The 19,788-nt window shown below is 41.7% G+C and overlaps 1 protein-coding gene across 1 annotated transcript; it reads left to right on the top strand.

Annotated features, from left to right (window-relative positions):
• The first annotated feature begins 3,189 nt into the window (after nt 1-3,189).
• exosc3 (exosome component 3) lies at nt 3,190-15,375 on the top strand. Its single transcript, XM_084331248.1, has 4 exons — nt 3,190-3,457; nt 3,880-4,029; nt 13,456-13,607; nt 15,056-15,375. The coding sequence occupies exons 1-4, from the start codon at nt 3,233-3,235 to the stop codon at nt 15,261-15,263; spliced, it is 735 nt and encodes a 244-aa protein (XP_084187374.1). The 5' UTR covers nt 3,190-3,232; the 3' UTR covers nt 15,264-15,375.
• Nucleotides 15,376-19,788: the final 4,413 nt, after the last annotated feature.

Here is a 19,788-nt window from a genome sequence, read left to right as displayed (position 1 = left end):
GCAATGCAGACAAACAGCTGCATACAGTGCGACCATTTCACTCACATTTGCCCATTCATTTTTGGACACATCACACACCATCGGCATGTGTACTGTACGTGTGCTGTCATAGCTCCACCTACAGGCCTAATGGAGAACACCAGGATGTGAATGGAGGGTGAATGTGAGGTATATCGTGTAAATAAGTTTTGATTGATCGCAAGACTACACTGTAAAAAAAAAATAATAATAAGTTACCAGAACTTACAAATATTGAGTTCAGTTACTGTGCATTAAGGTTTTCAGTTTTCAATCCATAATAAATTAACAGAAAAATAAGTACACAACCACATTATTTCAACCTAATAAAACTATGTTTATTGTCATTGTTTTAAGAACACAAGTTGACTTGGTAATACTCACATTTTGAGTTAAAAAAAATGGCTTTTAACATGTGCAATGTTCAATGAAATAGACAAATAAATAATAAAATTTGTTGATTAATCCCACTGGTCACAATGGTGACCGTAATAATGTTTTTGTTATAAGGCTCTGCAAATGTTACTGAAAGATGTAGCAATGTATTTCCAGCTAAATTGAAATAATAAACAAATAAAGGGTCTCAATTAAATATGTGGTAGTAAAAAGAACCTGTGGGAGGATTTCAACAAGATAAATGCGACAACAGTGCAAAATATTTCACTATAATATTAAAAAAAAAAAAATAGTATATATATATATATATTTTTTTTTTACTGCTGCCCCCTGTGCCTATGCAAATGCCCCTGCGTGCCTATGCAGGCACGCGTGCCTAGGGTTGCCTACCCCTGCTGTATATGAATGAATGCATGAATGAAAACTTTATTTAACAGATTGCAGAATGGGTACAATACAGTACGGCTCAATACACACAATTGTTAAGGGGATGCAGACCAGAGAAAGACTTTCGTCTTGTTTACATCAGGGTCCCCCATTTTCAATTCATAGTGACATTTATGACATACACAACATACATGACATTTATGGCATAGGGACATACATGACATACAGGTACTGTATATAGTACTGTTACATTTGTGACATACGATATGCAAATATACAGTACTGTTACCCATAGATCCTAACAGAGATTATATACATATGATGGGGAGGAGACTGTACATTAGGAGGGGGTGGGTGGGCGGGAGAAAAAAATATACATACGGTGGGGAGGGGACTGTCTATTTGGGGGGGGGGGTTGGACCTTTACGGTGGCCAGTTTTGAATTGTAGCCTCCCGTAGGTGCTCTTTGAGAGCGGTTTTGAATGTGGGTAGTGATTCACATCTTTTTACGGCTGTGGGTAGGGCGTTCCACATTGTTGTGGCATAATTGCGAAATGTGTTTAATCCCTTGTTTGTGCCGAATCTGGGTTGCACATGATTTGTGGAACTCCCTCTGGTGTTGTGGGCGTGGTATTCACTGACCTTTGGGAAGTATTTCGACATCTACATGGGTAGGCCTACCTGTGTGGTCGGTGTAGTGTAGTGTATCTTGTAGACCAGGCCCATTGCAAGTTGCTGTACTCTGTCGTCTACTCTAAGCCATCCTAGGTAGTCAAAGTGGGTAGGGGTGAGGTGGGTTCTAGGAGTAAGGTCAAGTAGTAGTCTGACCAGTTTGTTTTGTGATGTTTGTAATCTTGTTTTTAAGTGCCTTTGAGGTGCTTTGGTACCATGAGGTGCAAGCATAGTCGTAGTACCCTTGAATGAATGCTCCTGCCAGAGTCTTCAGGTTGTTGAAGTCAGAGGTTCTGTGTAGGATTGTTAGTAACTGTCTAACTGTATATATGGCTGTTTACACTAGTAACTGTTTACCTGCATATATAACTGTCTCCACCAGTAACTGTCTAGCTGCATATATATCTGTTCCCACTAGAGGGCGCTCTAGGCGGAGCCACCCAGGTACACCACCATGTGGCGAGTATAAAAGTAGATGTCTCATCCCACTTCTTTCTCTCCCCCATGTCTCTCAGAGAGAGAAGACCTGTGTTACTGCTCTTTCCATGTGAATAAAAGAAACCACGCCAGTTCAGGCTCAAGATAGAAACCATGTCTCTTGACCACATTATTGTCGCCCTATAGCCGAATTCTGTCAACAGTATTCTTATTTACCAGAGAGGAGATCCGGTACAAGAATCTAGTTCGTTGGTTGACTTTTTATTTAATTTTTTTTTATTACATTGGATGCCATTTTGTCACAGGAATGATTTGCCTCTATATGTAATTTCATCTTTCCTTGTGACAATATTGTCACCCACTGTAACTGAGAAGCCGTCGGTCTTGCTGAGTTTGTTATTTGATCCGAAGAGAATGGACTCTGTTTTACCCAGGTGTAATGATAGTTTGTTATCAGCGAGCCAGATTCTGCCGAGTTCTGAGCTGAGGGTTTACCGTTTTTTCAACCTGTAACTTGTTCTTGTCGGAGACCAGCAGGGCTGAGTCATCCGCAAACAAGTTGCAGTCACTCACAAGCTATTATATTATATATAATATAAATTATGTGCACACACACACATAACTCTTATTTTATACACTAATTGTAATCTTACCCATTCATTTCTAATGACTCGTCGTGTCAGACTGGGAAGACCAATAGATCCACAAAGAATGGATTGCACGGAGCAAGTTGCACCCTTACTTACAATTCATTATGAATTTAAAATGGGGGACCCTGATGTAAACGGGATCATCCCTATGTTCCCCGGGTCCCATGTTCCCCGGGTTCTATGTTCCCTGCTTTGATTGATTAATAGATTGAAATTTTTATTAATTTGTATTATTTTATTAATTATTAATGTTTCGAACGGTTAAGCTTAGGCCCTCTTTCGAACTGGTTATGGTTAGAGTTTGGAATCAGGGCTGGTGGTCTAACATTTTCAATCAATCAATCAATCAAAGCGGGGAACATAGAACCCGGGGAACATAGACATGCTCCCATGTAAACGAGACAAAAGTCTTTCTCTGGTCTGCATCCCCTTAACAATTGTGTGTATTGAGCCGTACTAAATTTGTACCCATTCTGCAATCTGTTAATAAAACGTTATTAATATTAAAATATATATCTATGGTAGTGCCCTTCATGGAGACAGTCCAAGTTGACTTCCTGGCAGCTTATTAAGGCAACACGCTTCCTGGCAGGAAATGTCTGTGTTACATTAATTTGTGTCCCCCATTGACACATGTGTCTGTAACGTAAACATAGCCAAACGAGAAAGTCATGTATTCGTGTTTTAAAGCGAAGGTTGGGGAAGTATTATTGCCAGGAGATGTATTTTCGTTCGAAACACCAGATACATTGTCGATAACCGAAACTGTTAAACCGGAGAAAGTAATTTCTGGTCCGGGATTGAGGAGGAATGGAGACGAGATTCTTGTGTGCAAAAGTGGAATACTCCGACACAAACAGCCGAATATGTACTGGATAGATTCACAACAAAGACGGGTAAACATCATTTAACAACATACGTAGCAAGCAAACCAAACTTTCCAGTATTTTGTTTGACATGTGCACTAACTATGCGTTTGAAATAATGCAGGATTCTTTTCATGCTTGCGAAAATAGCCAATACATGAAGTATACACGTTCTTTTCACTACTGAATACACGCATTGTCCACATAGGAAAAGTGGGTCCCTGGAACATTATAGTTTGAAGTTAGAAAGCTAACGTTACAAGTGTTGTGTTGGTTATTTACAAGTTGAACGAATGTTTGGTAGGCAAGTTACATGTTTGGTTTGCCATGCAGGAGATCCTGGCTTGAACCCAGGTTGATAAATAAACTATAATAATAAACACTGAGCAGAAAAAACATTTAGTGTTTTGTCATCCCTGACTTTACACCGTGTCTCTCTCTCTCCTCACCAGTATGTCCCAGCTAAAGGTGAGAGTGTGATTGGCATAATAACTACCAAATCAGGCGACATCTTCAAGGTGGATGTGGGCGGGAGTGAACAAGCGTCGCTGTCCTACCTGGCCTTCGAGGGAGCCACCAAGAGGAACAGACCCAATGTGCAGGTTGGTGTGATATCTTAATAACCTCTTAAGCCCGGAGCACTATTTTCTGCAAATCCGCCTAAAATACATACCTAAGTAAATGGACTTCCACTTCTACAACCCCATTTGCATATTCTTAATCTAGGGACATCTATGGACCTCAGTGAATGTATTCCCAGTGTCAGAAATATTGTGTCTATATAGGCTTGCTTAAATTGTGATGAAACAAAGGAGAATATGAATTATGATTTTTCTTTGCATCTTTGACAGTGAATAACACCATGCTAATAATGACCAGACATGAAGAACTGCCACTGATCTTGTTCAGTACCTTCTTGAGATCATGTGTACAAAAAAATCGAAGGAAATTAATAAAGGGAAGATGATTAAACAGAAGGTTCTGTAGATACAGTACTGAATTCTCCCATCCGCACCAATGCTATTTGAAATATTATTATAGAATATAGAATAGCAGGCTTATAAATTACCTTATTATAGCCAATTCGCACATTTATATATATACATACATATATTATCTTTCAAATGGCCGAGTTCAATTTGGATTTAGTATCACCAGGCTTGCATAAGAACAGATAATGAAATCTACTGTAAATACTGTAGCTTTTTTATTTTAATCAGGGTGCAACTGTTTTGAAACTAATTTCAAATTTAATTGTTGCTGCATGCTAAAAATAGGGAAGAGAAACTAAATGTGCTTCAATATATGTCAATAACGTAAGTGTTCTGAAGGTCCAGATTAACACTGAAAGTCTGCGTTTATTATTTTGTATAACTTATATATTGTTTATATATATGAGATATATATCTTTACGTCATCTGTTTGCCTAAACAGTATTCTTCGTTCGCCTTATTGTGTCCCATTCTTGACGCTGTAGGCGCCAGGGCGCGCGCCCCCTAGACATGTTTTCTAGACATGTTCAGACATGCCCGGACAAGCCCAGAGCGAGCGCATTGATTCTGTACAGGTGAACAGGCTGAGTCCAACAGGGAACTAATAGAGTATGTTGGGTAGACGACGTGAGGCAGCAGCAGCAGCATAACAGGAAAACTAGCAGAGCGAGAGTAAAAGACGTCTGGTGCAGTTGTACACAGACCGATAGCGGTGTATCGTTATAGAGAGCTAATGGCTACTTAGATACAACTATAATATTGTCGAGCCATTATTGGCACAGTATAGTGACTTGTGTAAGCGAAGTAACGTGTAGAGACTTATAGTTAAACCCAGCGCCGTTTGGATATAACTACTCATTGGAGACCGTCTGCGGGTTAGCTTCACGTACAAACGAAGCTAGCTAGCTACCATCTATGCCAACGGGCTTTTGGATTAATAGCTATTAACCCTGCCATCGGGCGCTAGGAATACAAGGACCGGTTCCGTACGAGACCCCTTCTCCCAGCGACGACAGGATTATCCGACCAGTCTACAGTTTCTCTGGAGCAGGAGCTCTAGAGAGAAACCATCGTCTCCAGCCACCATCTTGCTTTTCCCTGTATCGCCTCGTTTCGTCTCACTCCCTTCAGAGCTCCACCGGTCGAGTATCCGTAGTCTAGGAACTATTCGTTACCGTTGACTTTGTTGCACTGACATTCTAGTATTAAAGGAGAACCGTAATAAATAATATGTATGTTTGCTATTAACATTAAACATAATGCTTGTTCAACTTGTATCCCTGTCCCCGCGCAGTCAATGGAGTGTCCGCCATTTTGTCTAACTGTACTGTCTGGCTATTAATATTCTTTAGTAGTGGTTTAATCTAACATATCTCAATACAGTCAGGGTTGTGTAGCCCCTTAGCTACATTAAGTGTTGTGGTTTATTATCCCGAATAATAAGAGTTATAAAAAAAATGCATACAGAAGTATGAAGCTTGAAACCCCATAGAGCCTTTTGGGAAGTGTCGTTCTGAAAAATGCCAACACTGATCAAGAGCTAGCGATGTCCTTTACAAAATGGCAGCAAAAAAACGACAATTCCCGACGTTCAAATCTTCCAAAAATGGCGACTTTCGCGAACTAAACAAGACCAAATCGAGAATGAAAATCTATCTAATAACACTTTAACCTATTGGTAAACTAACGTATTGATGATATTATACATTATAAATGCTGTTGTGACATGGTTATGATGTTTATACTTGAATATGTTTGAGAAAAAAAACGATACTTTTGTCAAACAGTCTGGAGAGATTGATTTATGACGTGATATCATTTGCGGTCCGCTGATGGACCACACGGGTGGAAGAGGAAGCTGTGGATTGGGGCCCCTATTCTGTGGACCAACATATGACAATGGTGCAAATATGCTAGAATGTGTTCTGGGTTCCAGCATGATAGAGATAATTTCTCACTCTGGTTAAACATTTTGAAAACTTTTTGTGTGACACATTTCCTCATTCCCTTTTAGTTAGTTACACATACATTCAACACCCACTGTTGAAGCTCCCTTGAGCAAGGCACTTAACCCACAATTGCTCCATACAGTGGAGATTGTGGTTGTACTGGGTGGCTCCTAGTGGTTAACAGTGTCAGACTGTGGTTGTACTGAGTAGCTTCTAGTGGTCAACAGTGTCAGACTGTGGTTGTACTGGGAAGCAAGTGGTCAACAGTGTCAGACTGTGGTTGTACTGAGTAGCTCCTAGTGGTCAACAGTGTCAGACTGTGGTTGTACTGGGAAGCTCCTAGTGGTCAACAGTGTCAGACTGGTTGTACTGAGTAGCTCCTAGTGGTCAACAGTGTCAGCCTGTGGTTGTTCTGGGAAGCTCCTAGTGGTCAACAGTGTCAGACTGTGGTTGTACGGAGTAGCTCCTAGTGGTCAACAGTGTCAGACTGTGGTTGTACTGGGAAGCTCCTAGTGGTCAACAGTGTCAGGCTGTGGTTGTACTGGGAAGCTCCTAGTGGTCAATAGTGTCGGACTGTGGTTGTACTGGGCAGCTCCTAGTGGTCAACAGTGTCAGGATGTGGTTGTACTGGGCAGCTCCTAGTGGTCAACAGTGTCAGGCTGTGGTTGTACTGGCAGCTCCTAGTGGTCATACTGGCAGCTCCTAGTGGTCATACTGGCAGCTCCTAGTGGTCAACAGTCTCAGACTGTGGTTGTACTGGGCAGCTCCTAGTGGTCAACAGTGTCAGGATGTGGTTGTACTGGGCAGCTCCTAGTGGTCAACAGTTTCAGGCTGTGGTTGTACTGGCAGCTCCTAGTGGTCATACTGGCAGCTCCTAGTGGTCAACAGTGTCAGGCTGTGGTTGTACTGGCAGCTCCTAGTGGTCATACTGGCAGCTCCTAGTGGTCAAACTGGCAGCTCCTAGTGGTCAACAGTCTCAGACTGTGGTTGTACTGGGCAGCTCCTAGTGGTCAACAGTGTCGGGATGGGGTTGTACTGGGCAGCTCCTAGTGGTCAACAGTGCCAGGCTGTGGTTGTACTGGCAGCTCCTAGTGGTCATACTGGCAGCTCCTAGTGGTCAACAGTGTCAGACTGGTTGTACTGGGCAGCTCCTAGTCGTCAACAGTGTCAGACTGTGGTTGTACTGGGAAACTCCTAGTGGTCAACAGTGTCAGACTGTGGTTGTACTGGGCAGCTCCTAGTGGTCAACAGTGTCAGGCTGCCATTGTACTGGGCAGCTCCTAGTGGTCAACAGTGTCAGACTGTGGTTGTACTGGGCTCCTCCTAGTGGTCAACAGTGTCAGAATGTGGTTGTACTGAGCTGCTCCTAGTGGTCAACAGTGTCAGACTGTGGTTGTACTGGGCAGCTCCTAGTGGTGTGCGCAAATATACCCAGGAAAAATACATATACATAGTATCATAGACGTGAAGTAGGCCGTATGGTGAAGGCTGAGAAGTGGCTAGAAAACTATTATCTTTCCCACCTCGGCGGACTACTTTTCACGTCTGGGTGAAAGATATATTGGTGTAGATTTAGGAACAAAAGGTTCTCCATTGACAAACTAGCCAGTTTTGCGCAATCATAATTTTAAAGTCAGGACTAGATCTTTCCTCACGAACGGATACTTGGTCATCACAGTTTTATTTTACATAATTGGCGCGCGAGTTTGGTCACGTATCTTGCGCTCGATCAATAGCAGCTCTCTTTGTTGCGAGGATACGGCCATCGGGCGACAACAAATTACATCCACAGAGTAACTTTTACGGGACGGAAATGGACAAAAAACACCTTCTAAAGTTCACAAAAAGGTTTCTAAACAATGTTATATGCATCTCACGTCCGTTCAGAAAGAACGTGTACAAGATTTTACACAGACACGGTGGGATAGATATAGAAACTGCGTCGAACGGTGGTTTAACCTACCAGGCCAGAATCATACCATTACGGAGACATACAAACATTGTTTAGAGATCGATTTGTGTCATAAATGTCATGATATATATCTGTATGTCTTGTATGTCGTAAATGTCATGATGAATTGAAAATGGGGGACCCTGATGTAAACTAGATGAAAGTCTTTTTCTGGTCTGCATCCCCTTAACAATTGTGTGTATTGAGCCATACTGTATTGTACCCATTCTGCAATCTGTTAATAAAGTTTTCAATCAATCAAGATGTGGATACACTATTTGATGCTCTTCAGTATCTGAAGAAAACTAGAATGCTAGTTATGTAAACAAAAACACAGCTAAACTGTCTCAGCATAGCATCAAATAGTAAATTTTTCATATTAGTGTAGCTAGGCTTAGGTGTCAGCACTTATTGGGATCTATTGGGGTTGTGACTTTACAGTGCCTTTCATGCACTATAAACCCTAATAAGTTACCAGAACTTTGAGAAAGTTGAGGCAATCAATTGCCTACATGTTTTCAAGTTGATGAACTCAAATGTTTTCAGTTGGCTAAGACTTACAGTTCTCAGTTAAGGCAACTCAAATATGTTCTGTTACTGTGACTTACAGTTCTCTGTATGTCTGCAAAACTGCCATGTACAGATCTTTGTCAATGCCAAAACTGCAAATGTTTCTAAGGAAACGGAGGATATAGGGCTACATGATGACTCAGATGACCGTGGTGAGGATGATTAACATCAGTGTTGCCTGGGAAGTGGTGGTGGATGAGGGGGTTCTGAAAGCTAACATACTTTAAACATCACTATGAACTAGCAGAGCTACATAAACATCACTGTAAACAATAAAACTAGATTGCATACAGTATCTGAAGAGAACTAGAATGCTAGTTATGTAAACAAAAACACAGCTAAACTGTCAAATACATCTTGATTGATTGATTGAAAACATTATTAACAGATTGCAGAATGGGTACAATACAGTAAGGCTCAATACAGACAATTGTTAAGGGGATGCAGACCAGAGAAAGACATTTGTCTTGTTTACATCAGGGTCCCCATTATATCATATATAATATATCATGACATTTATGACACAAATCGATCTCTAAACATAAACAATGTTGTCTCCATAATGGTATGATTCTGGCCTGGTAGGTTAAGCCACCGTTCGACGCAGTTTCTATATCTATCCCACTGTGTCTGTGTAAAATCTTGTACACGTTCTTTCTGAACGGACATGAGATGCATATAACATTGTTTAGAAACCTTTTTGCGGGCGGCTGGGTGGCGCAGCGGACATTGCGCTCGTCACTAACGCAAGAGACACCGGTCTCGAATCCGGCTGTCAGCGTTGCCTCCGGCTTGGGCCGGCCGTCACACTAACTCAATTGGAAGAGTTAGCGGGAGGGAAGTCGAAGGGTGGTAGTCTGGTCGTTGTAAACAGCGACTCCTACAGGTCGGTCAGGGCGCCTGCACAGCAGAGACAGGAAAATGGCGGGGGCAGTGTGAGCCTCCTACACGTTACTCCTCGCCAATGAGAGTCCGCGCTGGCAGGTGAAAAGATGTGACTGGTTGCCTCCACATGTATCGGAGGGTCCATGTGATGGGCTTCTATCCTCCCTACGACCGGCTAGTGGGGGGCACATGCGAGCAACGATCAGGACAGGGGAGGGAGAATTGGCACGAGAGGAAATTGGGATGGGAGAAAAATCACAGAAAAAGGGGGAGAAAAAGTAGATGAATAAACCTTTTTGCAAACTTTAGAAGGTGTTTTTTGACCATTTTCGTCCGTAACGTTACTCTGTGGATGTCATTTGTTGACACCGGATGGCCGTATCCTCGCAACAAAGAGATCTGCTATTGCTCGAGCGCAAGATACGTGACCAATTACCAATTACGTCAAATACAACTCTGTGGTGACCAAGTATCCGTTCGCGAGGGAAGATCTAGTCCCGACTTTAAAATTATGATTGTGCAAAACGGGCTAGTTTGTCAATGGAGAACTTTTTGTTCCTAAATCTAAACCAATATATCTTTCACCCAGAGTGAAAATTGTGTAGTCTGCCTAGGGCTGGGCGATATGACCAAAAACGTTATCGCGATAAAATTATAAAATGATTTTCATATAATTCGATATCGATAATTATCGTCGATATAATGTCCGTCAAGTTTAATTAACTTCTTATGCTGCTGCGAATGTCTCAAGTCGAGTTGATGTCGTCATCAGTCTGCGCACGTTAGCCGACAAGCGGAGTATCTCATGACAATAAATATGACACTAAAATACTCTCTTCCGCCACAATATATTGAAACGACGTCCACTGTATATCCCACACTACCATAAACGTGGCCTCAGAATTCAAAACACACACATACTCGGCACGTAAATATATAAAACAGTGCCGTGCAAGCTAGTTATCCTAGCCAGCCTGTTGGTTCTAAGCGGTGGATTCCATGACAATGTGCTAAATATGACACTAAAATACTCTCTTCCGCCACAATATATTGAAACGACGTCCACTGTATATCCCACACTACCATAAACGTGGCCTCAGAATTCAAAACACACACATACTCGGCACGTAAATATATAAAACAACGGCGTGCAAGCTAATTAGCCTAGCAAGCCTTGTTGTTGAGTGAGTCCTACCTCCTTCCGGGTCTCGGCCATCTCCTTCACTGATTGGTTGTTAGCTGTTGTGCGTAAGCACGTCATCACGTAACGCTGGTTGTTGTGAGTGAGTGTGCTGAGCCGAGGCTGAACGGAGCCAAGCTTGGAAAATCGATATATCGAAACTTTGCGACCACGTTTCATGTTTATTTCGAGGAAATAATTTATCGCGATAGTTATCGTTATCGTTTTATCGCCCAGCCCTAAGTCTGCCGAGGTGGGAACGGGATGAAACGATACAGCCTTCACCTTACGGCCTAAAGCATTCTCGCCAAGATTGTTTCACAACACACCATGCATGTTAGCCGCCACAAGGGGCAGTGTTTCAAACAGTTAGTGAGTGAATAAGCAAACGAGTGAGTGAACCTGATCTAGGTTCTTCACATTAACACTTTGAATGCCCATCACGAGAATTCTCCTTTTATTTTTTTTATTAGCGATCTGAATTAATATTTCATCAACCGAGTCTACCGTTGGTAAACCTGCCCCGCCAGGCGAAAGCGCCCCCTATCGTCTCCCAGATGGTAATGCACCCTTTTGGATTGGACTCAATGAAAATGTATGAGAAAATAAAACTCCGGAATCCACATTTTACTTCTCACGCATGTAACCGGAGCCGATCAGATTCATCGTATAATATGTGTTTTACAGTATACGGCGTTGGATCAATAAAAGGATTGATTTTTGGAATGGCGATCAGCAATTGGAATAATCCATTTGGATACCATCTGATCTCAGGTAAGGAATCTATTTTACCAGTCTTAGGATAATCAGACCCGTTTTCACGGAGATATAAGCTTTTCCCCTATAATGTGATATGGCTGTTTGACTGTAAGAGCGATCAGGAACTGAGAGAATCGATTTTCAGAGCGCGGCACGAGCGTGCACACGTACACCAGCGTTTCCGTTAGCCGGTAATTACCGGTATTTGACCGGCAAAATCTGTTGAAGTCCGACATATTTACTCTCTCCGGTCTTAATGTCCGGTGAAAATAATTCCCTGAGTCTAAGCACAATTTGATTATTTGAATTGTATTAAAATAGGCTAAAATTAAATAGCCTATGCGATGAACGAAACGATCATTACATTTGTTTCCTCGTTGCTTCTAATAATGACAACGACGTCGTCAGCGAGAGCTTAGTGCTGGGTGTGCGAACTTTTGTGAAGCTGCAGAGCCAGAGCACTATCAGCACAATGCAGTATTCCAGCAGTACTCCAATTCAGCCATTTTCAGCCAATGTTGGGTGGGGGGCGCTGCTGTGCGGTTCCCAGAAAAGAGCCAATAACACTGAATCAGCTGCTCTGCAGCGCCATACTCTTTGCAAATAAGTCGTTGCGAGGTGGAGAGTCGTCACGCAAACCACGATAATGTTGCCGTCTCTCTGCTTTCTCAGTTCTTCGCTTGATATAATTAATACAAATGTCCAATATAACGGAATTCGTTAGCTCATAAAAATGTGATTATAACAGACTGCTGTTTAGTGTCGGACCGACTGCCCACATACGCGGTCTATTTTATTTCAAGTCAGCAGCAGCACGGAGTATCGAGGGACTTATTTTATTTGGAATATATTAATGACTGTATACGTGAAGTTGAACATTATGATATGTGTGACGTGTCTGATACAACGAGGTGAAGCGATGTCGACTCGAGATTCATTTGGGGGTGCGTGTGACAGAGCTGCTGCAGCGGGAGCCTGCGGGGCGGGAGCTTGATGCTGGTAGCGTATCGCACTAACTTGAGAGGCGAGAGATAGTAATTTGATTCTGCAAATCAATTTCTCATTCTTCGCTTGATGTAATTAATACACATGTCCAATTATAACGGAATTCGTTAGCTCATAAAAATGTGATTATAATAGACTGCTGTTTAAAACTCTGACCGGAATATCTCGAATATGTCCGGTGATAGAAATCTTGCAGGACACCCAGACCAGCACGAATATGTTCTAACGGAAACGCTGACGTACACATATACTATCGATAATCTAGCGTTTATTTGAAAACGATTCATAAATAGGCCGAAAAATGACAACGTTCTAGAATATTACAGTACAGGGCGATTATCATGGAATCTTTTTCCCCCCCGTGAAAACAAGGGCTTTTCGAAAATGCTATAAAACGGAAATGAACCGATAAAAAAACTATCCGCTTCGACAATGTTGACTGGAAATTAGTCATTGATAAGCGATGGGCAGATTAGACACATAGCCATAATTTAAAACATAGATTAGGTGATATTAATGCTAACATTGAAGTGGATGGTGGGCATTCAAGCATTAAATGTGCGCCCCCTGCTGGGCACTGAAAGTGTTAAAAATAAATAATAATAAATACATAAAACGTAAAAAAAAAAGTATTCAAATACTTGTCATATTGTCTGTTTCAGTAACTCGCTGATATATTTCAATCTTGTGTGTGCGTGTGTGTGCGTGCGTGTGTGTGTGTGTGGTGTCTAATGAAGGTGGGGGACCTGGTTTACTCTCAGTTCATTATAGCCAATAAGGACATGGAACCAGAGCTGGCTTGTATTGACAGCTGTGGACGAGCCAACGGCATGGGCGTGTTTGGAGCCGGGGGGCTTCTCTTCAAGGTCTCCCTGGGACTGGTGCGCAGGTATGTAATGTAGACATATCCAAGAGAGACTGGTCTCTAGTCTTCTGTAATGTAGACATACCCAAGAGACTGGTCTCTAGTCTTCTGTAATGTAGACATTAGGGCTGCACGATTTTGGGAAATAATCGAATTGCGATTTTTCTGACAGATATTGCGATTGCGATTAAATTTGCAATATTTTTTTAAGCAACCCCACAGAGGTTTATTGTAAAATGCGGCTTGCATCTGGCTTACGCGCTGGGTCTGTTCGGGACACCGAGCCTGAAAATGTTTCTTTTTACCTGGGAATCGATACCGGTACCCAACGGTACCTTTTTTTCTGTACTTTACTCTCCCTCTCTGAAGTCTAAACTTCACAACACACAATCTAGAATCCCTTACCTCACTCTCCAAAACCGATCTTGTATCTCAATGGGACTTCCTGGTTAAAATAAATTTTAAAAAAGAAAAGAAAATTGCGATTTTTTTTCTTTTTCTTTTTGTGATTTGATAATTGCATCATTCCAAATCGCGATTTCGATTTAAAATCGATTAATCGTGCAGCCTTAGTAGACATACCCAAGATACTGGTCTCTAATATTCTGTAATGTAGACATACCCAAGAGACTGGTCTCTAATCTTCTGTAATGTAGACACGCCTCCAATCTTCTGTAATGTAGACATATCTAGGAGACTGGTCTCTAAACTTCTGTAATGTAGACATACCCAAGAGACTGGTCTCCAATCTTCAAATTTCTTTTCCCTGTTAATGTTTTGTGGGAGTTTTTCCTCATCTTCATTGAGGGTTATGGTCAGGGGCTGTTCTTCCACTGTGGGCTTAAACTAAGCCAGTTGAGACATATATTGCAATATTGGGCTACAAATATATACCCCTATGTACAGACTCACTGTACATAGGAGCGAAACCTTTGGGAATCTAATGGTTCTTTTTTATTTTGATTCTTGGGGTCACGATTCAATTTAAAATAGATTCTCGAATTCATCATAATCACCTAGGCAAAATTGATAGATTAGATTCCAGATTGCTATTCACCTTTGTGTTGCAAAGCATGTATATTGTGTGAGTGAGCCTTATCAAGCTCCTTCTTCCCTAGGATACTATAAAAACAAGTGTGACCAAACGCCTGCCTTCAATGAAGATGAGCCTGGTTGAATTACATTTTTGTCCACCATGTTATGCTAATTCTACCGGTTGCTTTGCTTCACAACTTGATTAAGTGCATGTTTCTGTGACCACAGCTGTACTGTTGACATAGTGTAGCGAGCTAACGATTCTAAGAACCATATCAGGAGACTGTAAACTGAAAATGTATAGATTTTTCTAAATGTATAAATCAATTTAAAGTAATGTGATTACAGTAATGTTGTTACTTTGTAACACATGTTCCACGTTGATGTACACTAAAAACCTTGTGGAAGTAACCTTCCCACCTCTGTTCACTATCCAGGCTGTTGGCCCCTCAGAGTGAGATCATGAGGGACCTGGAGAAGCTGTTTCCCTCGGAGCTGGTGGTGGGTATGAACGGCCGGGTGTGGGTCAAGGCCAACAGCATCCAGCAGACTCTGATCGTGGCCAACCTCCTGGAGAGCTGTGAGAACATGACCGCCCAGCAACGACACGCCCTCTTTAGGAAGGTGTCCGACGGATCACTGTAGATTTCACGTTTGAAAAGGACAATCTCTCTCTTCTTCTTACATTTATTCTTTTCTAAGTCCTTTTTTTCTCTTTTTATTTTAATTAAAATGTTTGATAATAAATCTAAATTCCTTATTGTATCGGCCTATAATATCTTCTTTTTGTGTTGGTGCTGCAGCTGTTCTGCCTCACTCCGTGTGTTTTATCACATGAGTCTTCAAGTAACTTTTCTGAGAAAACGCTTTGTGACAAACTTGACACTCAAACGCCATTTCTCCTGTCTTGGTCGTCGTGTGATGTTTCAAATTCCCCATATGTGAATGCTTTGCCACAGACTTTGCAACAATAGGGTTTCTCTCCTGTATAAAAGGAACGCTCCAACATTTAGGTAAAACAATTATCCATCTTCCCCAGAGCCAGACAAGAAGACTGATATCAGTTTAATCTCAGTGTGTCAATTCAATAGAGAGGTGTAGTGTATCTTGTAGACCAGGCCCATTGCAAGTTGCTGTACTCTGTCGTCTACTCTAAGCCATCCTAGGTTGTCAAAATGGGTAGGGGTAAGGTGGGTTTTAGGAGTAAGGCCAAGCAGTAGTCTGACCACTTTGTTTTGTGATGTTTGTAGCCTTGTTTTTAGGGCCTTTGAGGTGCTTTGGTACCATGAGGTGCAAGCATAGTCGTAGTACCCTTGAATGAGTGCTCCTGTTAGAGTCTTCAAGGTATTGTTTACCACAGGAGACGAGATCCGGTGGAATCTTGTTCGTCGGTTGACCTTTTTGATTACATTGGTTGCCATTTTGTCACAGGAAAGATTTGTCTCTAGGATGGAACCCAGGTAGGTAATTTCATCTGTCCTTGTGACAATATTGTCACCCACTGTAACTGAGAAGCCGTTGGCCTTGCTGAGTTTGCTATTTGATCCAAAGAGAATGGATTCTGTTTTACCCAGGTGTAATGATAGTTTGTTATCAGCGAGCCAGGTGCAGATTCTGCCGAGTTCACCTCCACCATCTGTTCTCTCCCCTCCAGGTAGGATTGCATCCAGCTCACTGATGAACTATCAAAACAATTGCTTTAGCTTATCAATCAGAATGGAGTGATTGACAGTGTCGAAAGCCTTTTGGAGGTCCAGCATGACCATGCCGCAGTATTTGCCCGCGTCCACCTGGTGTTTGATGTAGTCGTTCAAATAGAGAAGGCATGTGTCAGTGGAATGAGATGTTCTGAAGCCAGATTGGAATTGGTAGATTCGCGCCCCCCCCCCCCCCCCCCCCCCCCCCCGCAAGGTACTTTTCGACCTGTTCGTAGACTATTTTTTTCATAACTTTCGAGATGGAGGTAAGAATAACTGAGTTACACACCGGGTCCATTTGGACCCAGAGGTTTTGTTAACAGAGTACAGCAACTTGCAATGGGCCTGGTCTACAAGATACACTACACGATCAAGGTACCCATGTACATGTCAAAATACTTCCCAAAGGTCAGTGAATACCACGATCACAACACCAGAGGGAGCTCCACAAATCATGTTAAACCCAGATTTGGCTCAAACAAGGGACTAAACACGTTTCGCAATTATGCCACATCAATGTGGAACGGCCTACCCAAAGCTGTAAAGGAATGTGAATCACTACCCACTTTCAAAACCACTCTCAAAGAACACCTACAGGAGACTGCAATTCGAAACTGGCCCCTGTAAATGTCCTAACCCAACCCCCTCCAATGTACAGTAAATTACCTAGTATGGCTTTGTCAATATTCCAATGTACAGTTTTGCTTGTACAGTTGTACAGTGTCCCCCCCCCCAACCTCCTCCAATGTACAGTTTTTACGTCAAATGTATACTCTCTTTTCTGGACTCTTTTTGTATCACAAACGGTACTGTATTTGCAAATCTGGTATGTCATAGATGTATAGATGTAGCAGTACTGTCTATATGTATGTCATGTATGTCATATGTCCTGATGAATTGAAAATGGGGGACCCTGGTGTAAACAAGACGAAAGTCTTTCTTGATTGATTGATTGAAAACTTTATTAACAGATTGCAGAATGGGTACAATACAGTACAGCTCAATACACACAATTGTTAAGGGGATGCAGACCAGAGAAAGACTTTCGTCTTGTTTACATCAGGGTCCCCCATTTTCAATTCATCAGGACATGTATGACATACATGACATACAGATAGTCAGTACTGCTACATCTATACATTTATGACATACCAGATTTGCAAATACAGTACTGTTTGTGATACAGAAGGAGTCAAGAAAAGGGAGTATATACATTTGACGTAGAAACTGTACATTGGAGGAGGTTGGGTGGGGGGGGGGGGGGTTGGGTACATTGGGATATTGACAACCATACTGGGTAATTTACATTGGAGGTGGTTGGGGGGGGGGGGGGCACACTGTATAAACAAGCCAAACTGTACATTGAGGGGGGGGGGGGGGGGGAGGAGACACTGTACAAACAAACAAAATTGTACATTGGACTATTGACAAAACCATACTATGTAAATGACTGTACATTGGAGGGGGTTGGGTTAGGATATTTACAGGGGCCAGTGTTGAATTGCAGTCTCCCGTAGGTGTCCCTTGAGAGAGGTTTTGAAAGTGGGTAGTGATCCACATTCCTTTACAGCTTTGGGTAGGGCGTTCCACATTGATGTGGCATAATTGCGAAACGTGTTTAGTCCCTTATTTGAGCCGAATCTGGGTTTAACATGATTTGTGGAGCTCCCTCTGGTGTTGTGATCGTGGTATTCACTGACCTTTGGGAAGTATTTTGACATGTACATGGGTACCTTGGTCGTGTAGTGGTCTGCATTCCCTTAACAATTGTGTGTATTGAGATGTACTGTATTGTACCCATTCTGCAATCTGTTAATAAAGTTATCAATCAATCAAAACCAAAATAAGATAAACAAATAAGCAGCGCACAAGGGTTAATACAAAAGCACATAATTTGGGTTACAGAGCAATTCAATTGTCAATTTCACATTACTGTACATTTTTTATTTAGTTTGTGCCTGCAATTCACACAATTTAGTTGGCCAGGTAAAATAGTGTAGTGTAGTTTTGATATACCAGATACCAGGGCACATTGAGTGAAGTGTGTTGTTTGTGTAATTTTCTTTATACCACACGCATCAAATACATCCTAAACAGGAAGTGAACATCTGCATGTGTGTGGGTTTGAAATAAGAAACCGGTGTTGTCGCTGTTATGCTGTTGCATCGTTCCTACCGACGTTACAGATAACGTTTACATGCTAAACGTGGTCGCGTTGTTTTTAGGTAAGATCAAAGATAATCTAACTTCACGACCCACGTTTTGGGTGGTTTGTTTCCATGCATTGGTTTTGGGCATTCTACGTGGGACCCGCATACATCCTCTTCCCACGCTTGCTAACTTCAGCCAACGCTAGGCAGCAGGTAACTCTTAGCTGGCTAACAGTGAGCTATATAACGTTATCCAGCTAAACGTATAACATAATATAGCTAATGTTATTAGCGACCAGATATTCCCAGATTTAAGCAATCGTCATTTATTATACGTTCATCGTTTCGAATCTAATATTAGATAGATTATAATAATCGTGTAATTCTAGTTATGTATCAGTGTTACGTTTTGTTGCAGCTAGGTCTGAACAAGCAAACCAGGCCAGCAGGCCCTCGTCTAACGTTAACCTCTCGGTCAAATGTGACATGATCCAGTATGATTATGAATGCACATTCTTGACGTGTGAATATAAAATATTTTTTTCTGGCTTGTTGGACGCGATAGGAAGGTAAATGCACAGAGCTGGTAGCAGTACTGTCTATCTGTATGTCATATATGTTATGATGAATTGAAAATGGGGGACCCTGATGTAAACGAGACGAAAGTATTTATCTGGTCTGCATCCCCTTAACAATTGTGTGTATTGAACCGTACTGTATTGTACCCATTCTGCAATCTGTTAATAAAGTTTTCAATCAATCAATCAAGCAGTAACGTTCATAGAGGTAAACAATGGGTCACGTTACTCTACACTGTGTCTACTACACAGACGCAAAGGTATCCATGTATGGTTATAACTATGGGCATTGGCAATGCACTCATTGAAAACAACAGTGAGCTGTATTGAAATTATCTTTGCAAATTATCAAAATGTAATCTTTTCTTAATTTGTAATAGTTGCAGGCAGCCATTTGTGAAATTTATGAATGTAGTTAATTATATTCAGCATAGTTTGCTTGATTGAAAATTGTATTAAAGGGGAACTATCTTATAAATGGCCTTTTTGAGTGTTTAGCATTGTTTCCTAGCTATGTGAACTTATATTAATATGATCTATGTCTCAAAATTCTCATATTGGCGCATTCTTCCAATTCTCCTCTCACAATATTCACCCTCACTGAACTGAGTCGTTTGAAAATGTGCCTATATGTGATGTCATATAGTCACTGCTGCATGTTAATGTTGGGACGCTCCGCAGTGGTTTAGGTGGCACCTGCAGCCCAGGCTCAAAACAGCTCGAAATCTTGAGGTAGAAAAATGCT

The sequence above is a fragment of the Notolepis coatsorum genome (assembly GCF_963971535.1).
Source record: "Notolepis coatsorum genome assembly, chromosome: 16".
NCBI classification, from domain to species: Eukaryota; Metazoa; Chordata; class Actinopteri; order Aulopiformes; family Paralepididae; genus Notolepis; species Notolepis coatsorum.
Note: the sequence above shows the minus strand (reverse complement) of the source record. Positions and strands in the feature narration are given on the sequence as shown.

What these genes read in the sequence shown, in the direction of transcription:
- exosc3 (XM_084331248.1), top strand. Translation starts at nt 3,233, where the DNA reads ATGTATTCGTGTTTTAAAGCGAAGGTTGGGGAAGTATTATTGCCAGGA. An exon ending in TAGATTCACAACAAAGACGG is followed by an intron (nt 3,458 to 3,879) that starts GTAAACATCATT and finishes TCTCCTCACCAG; the next exon opens with TATGTCCCAGCTAAAGGTGA. An exon ending in GGAACAGACCCAATGTGCAG is followed by an intron (nt 4,030 to 13,455) that starts GTTGGTGTGATA and finishes TGTCTAATGAAG; the next exon opens with GTGGGGGACCTGGTTTACTC.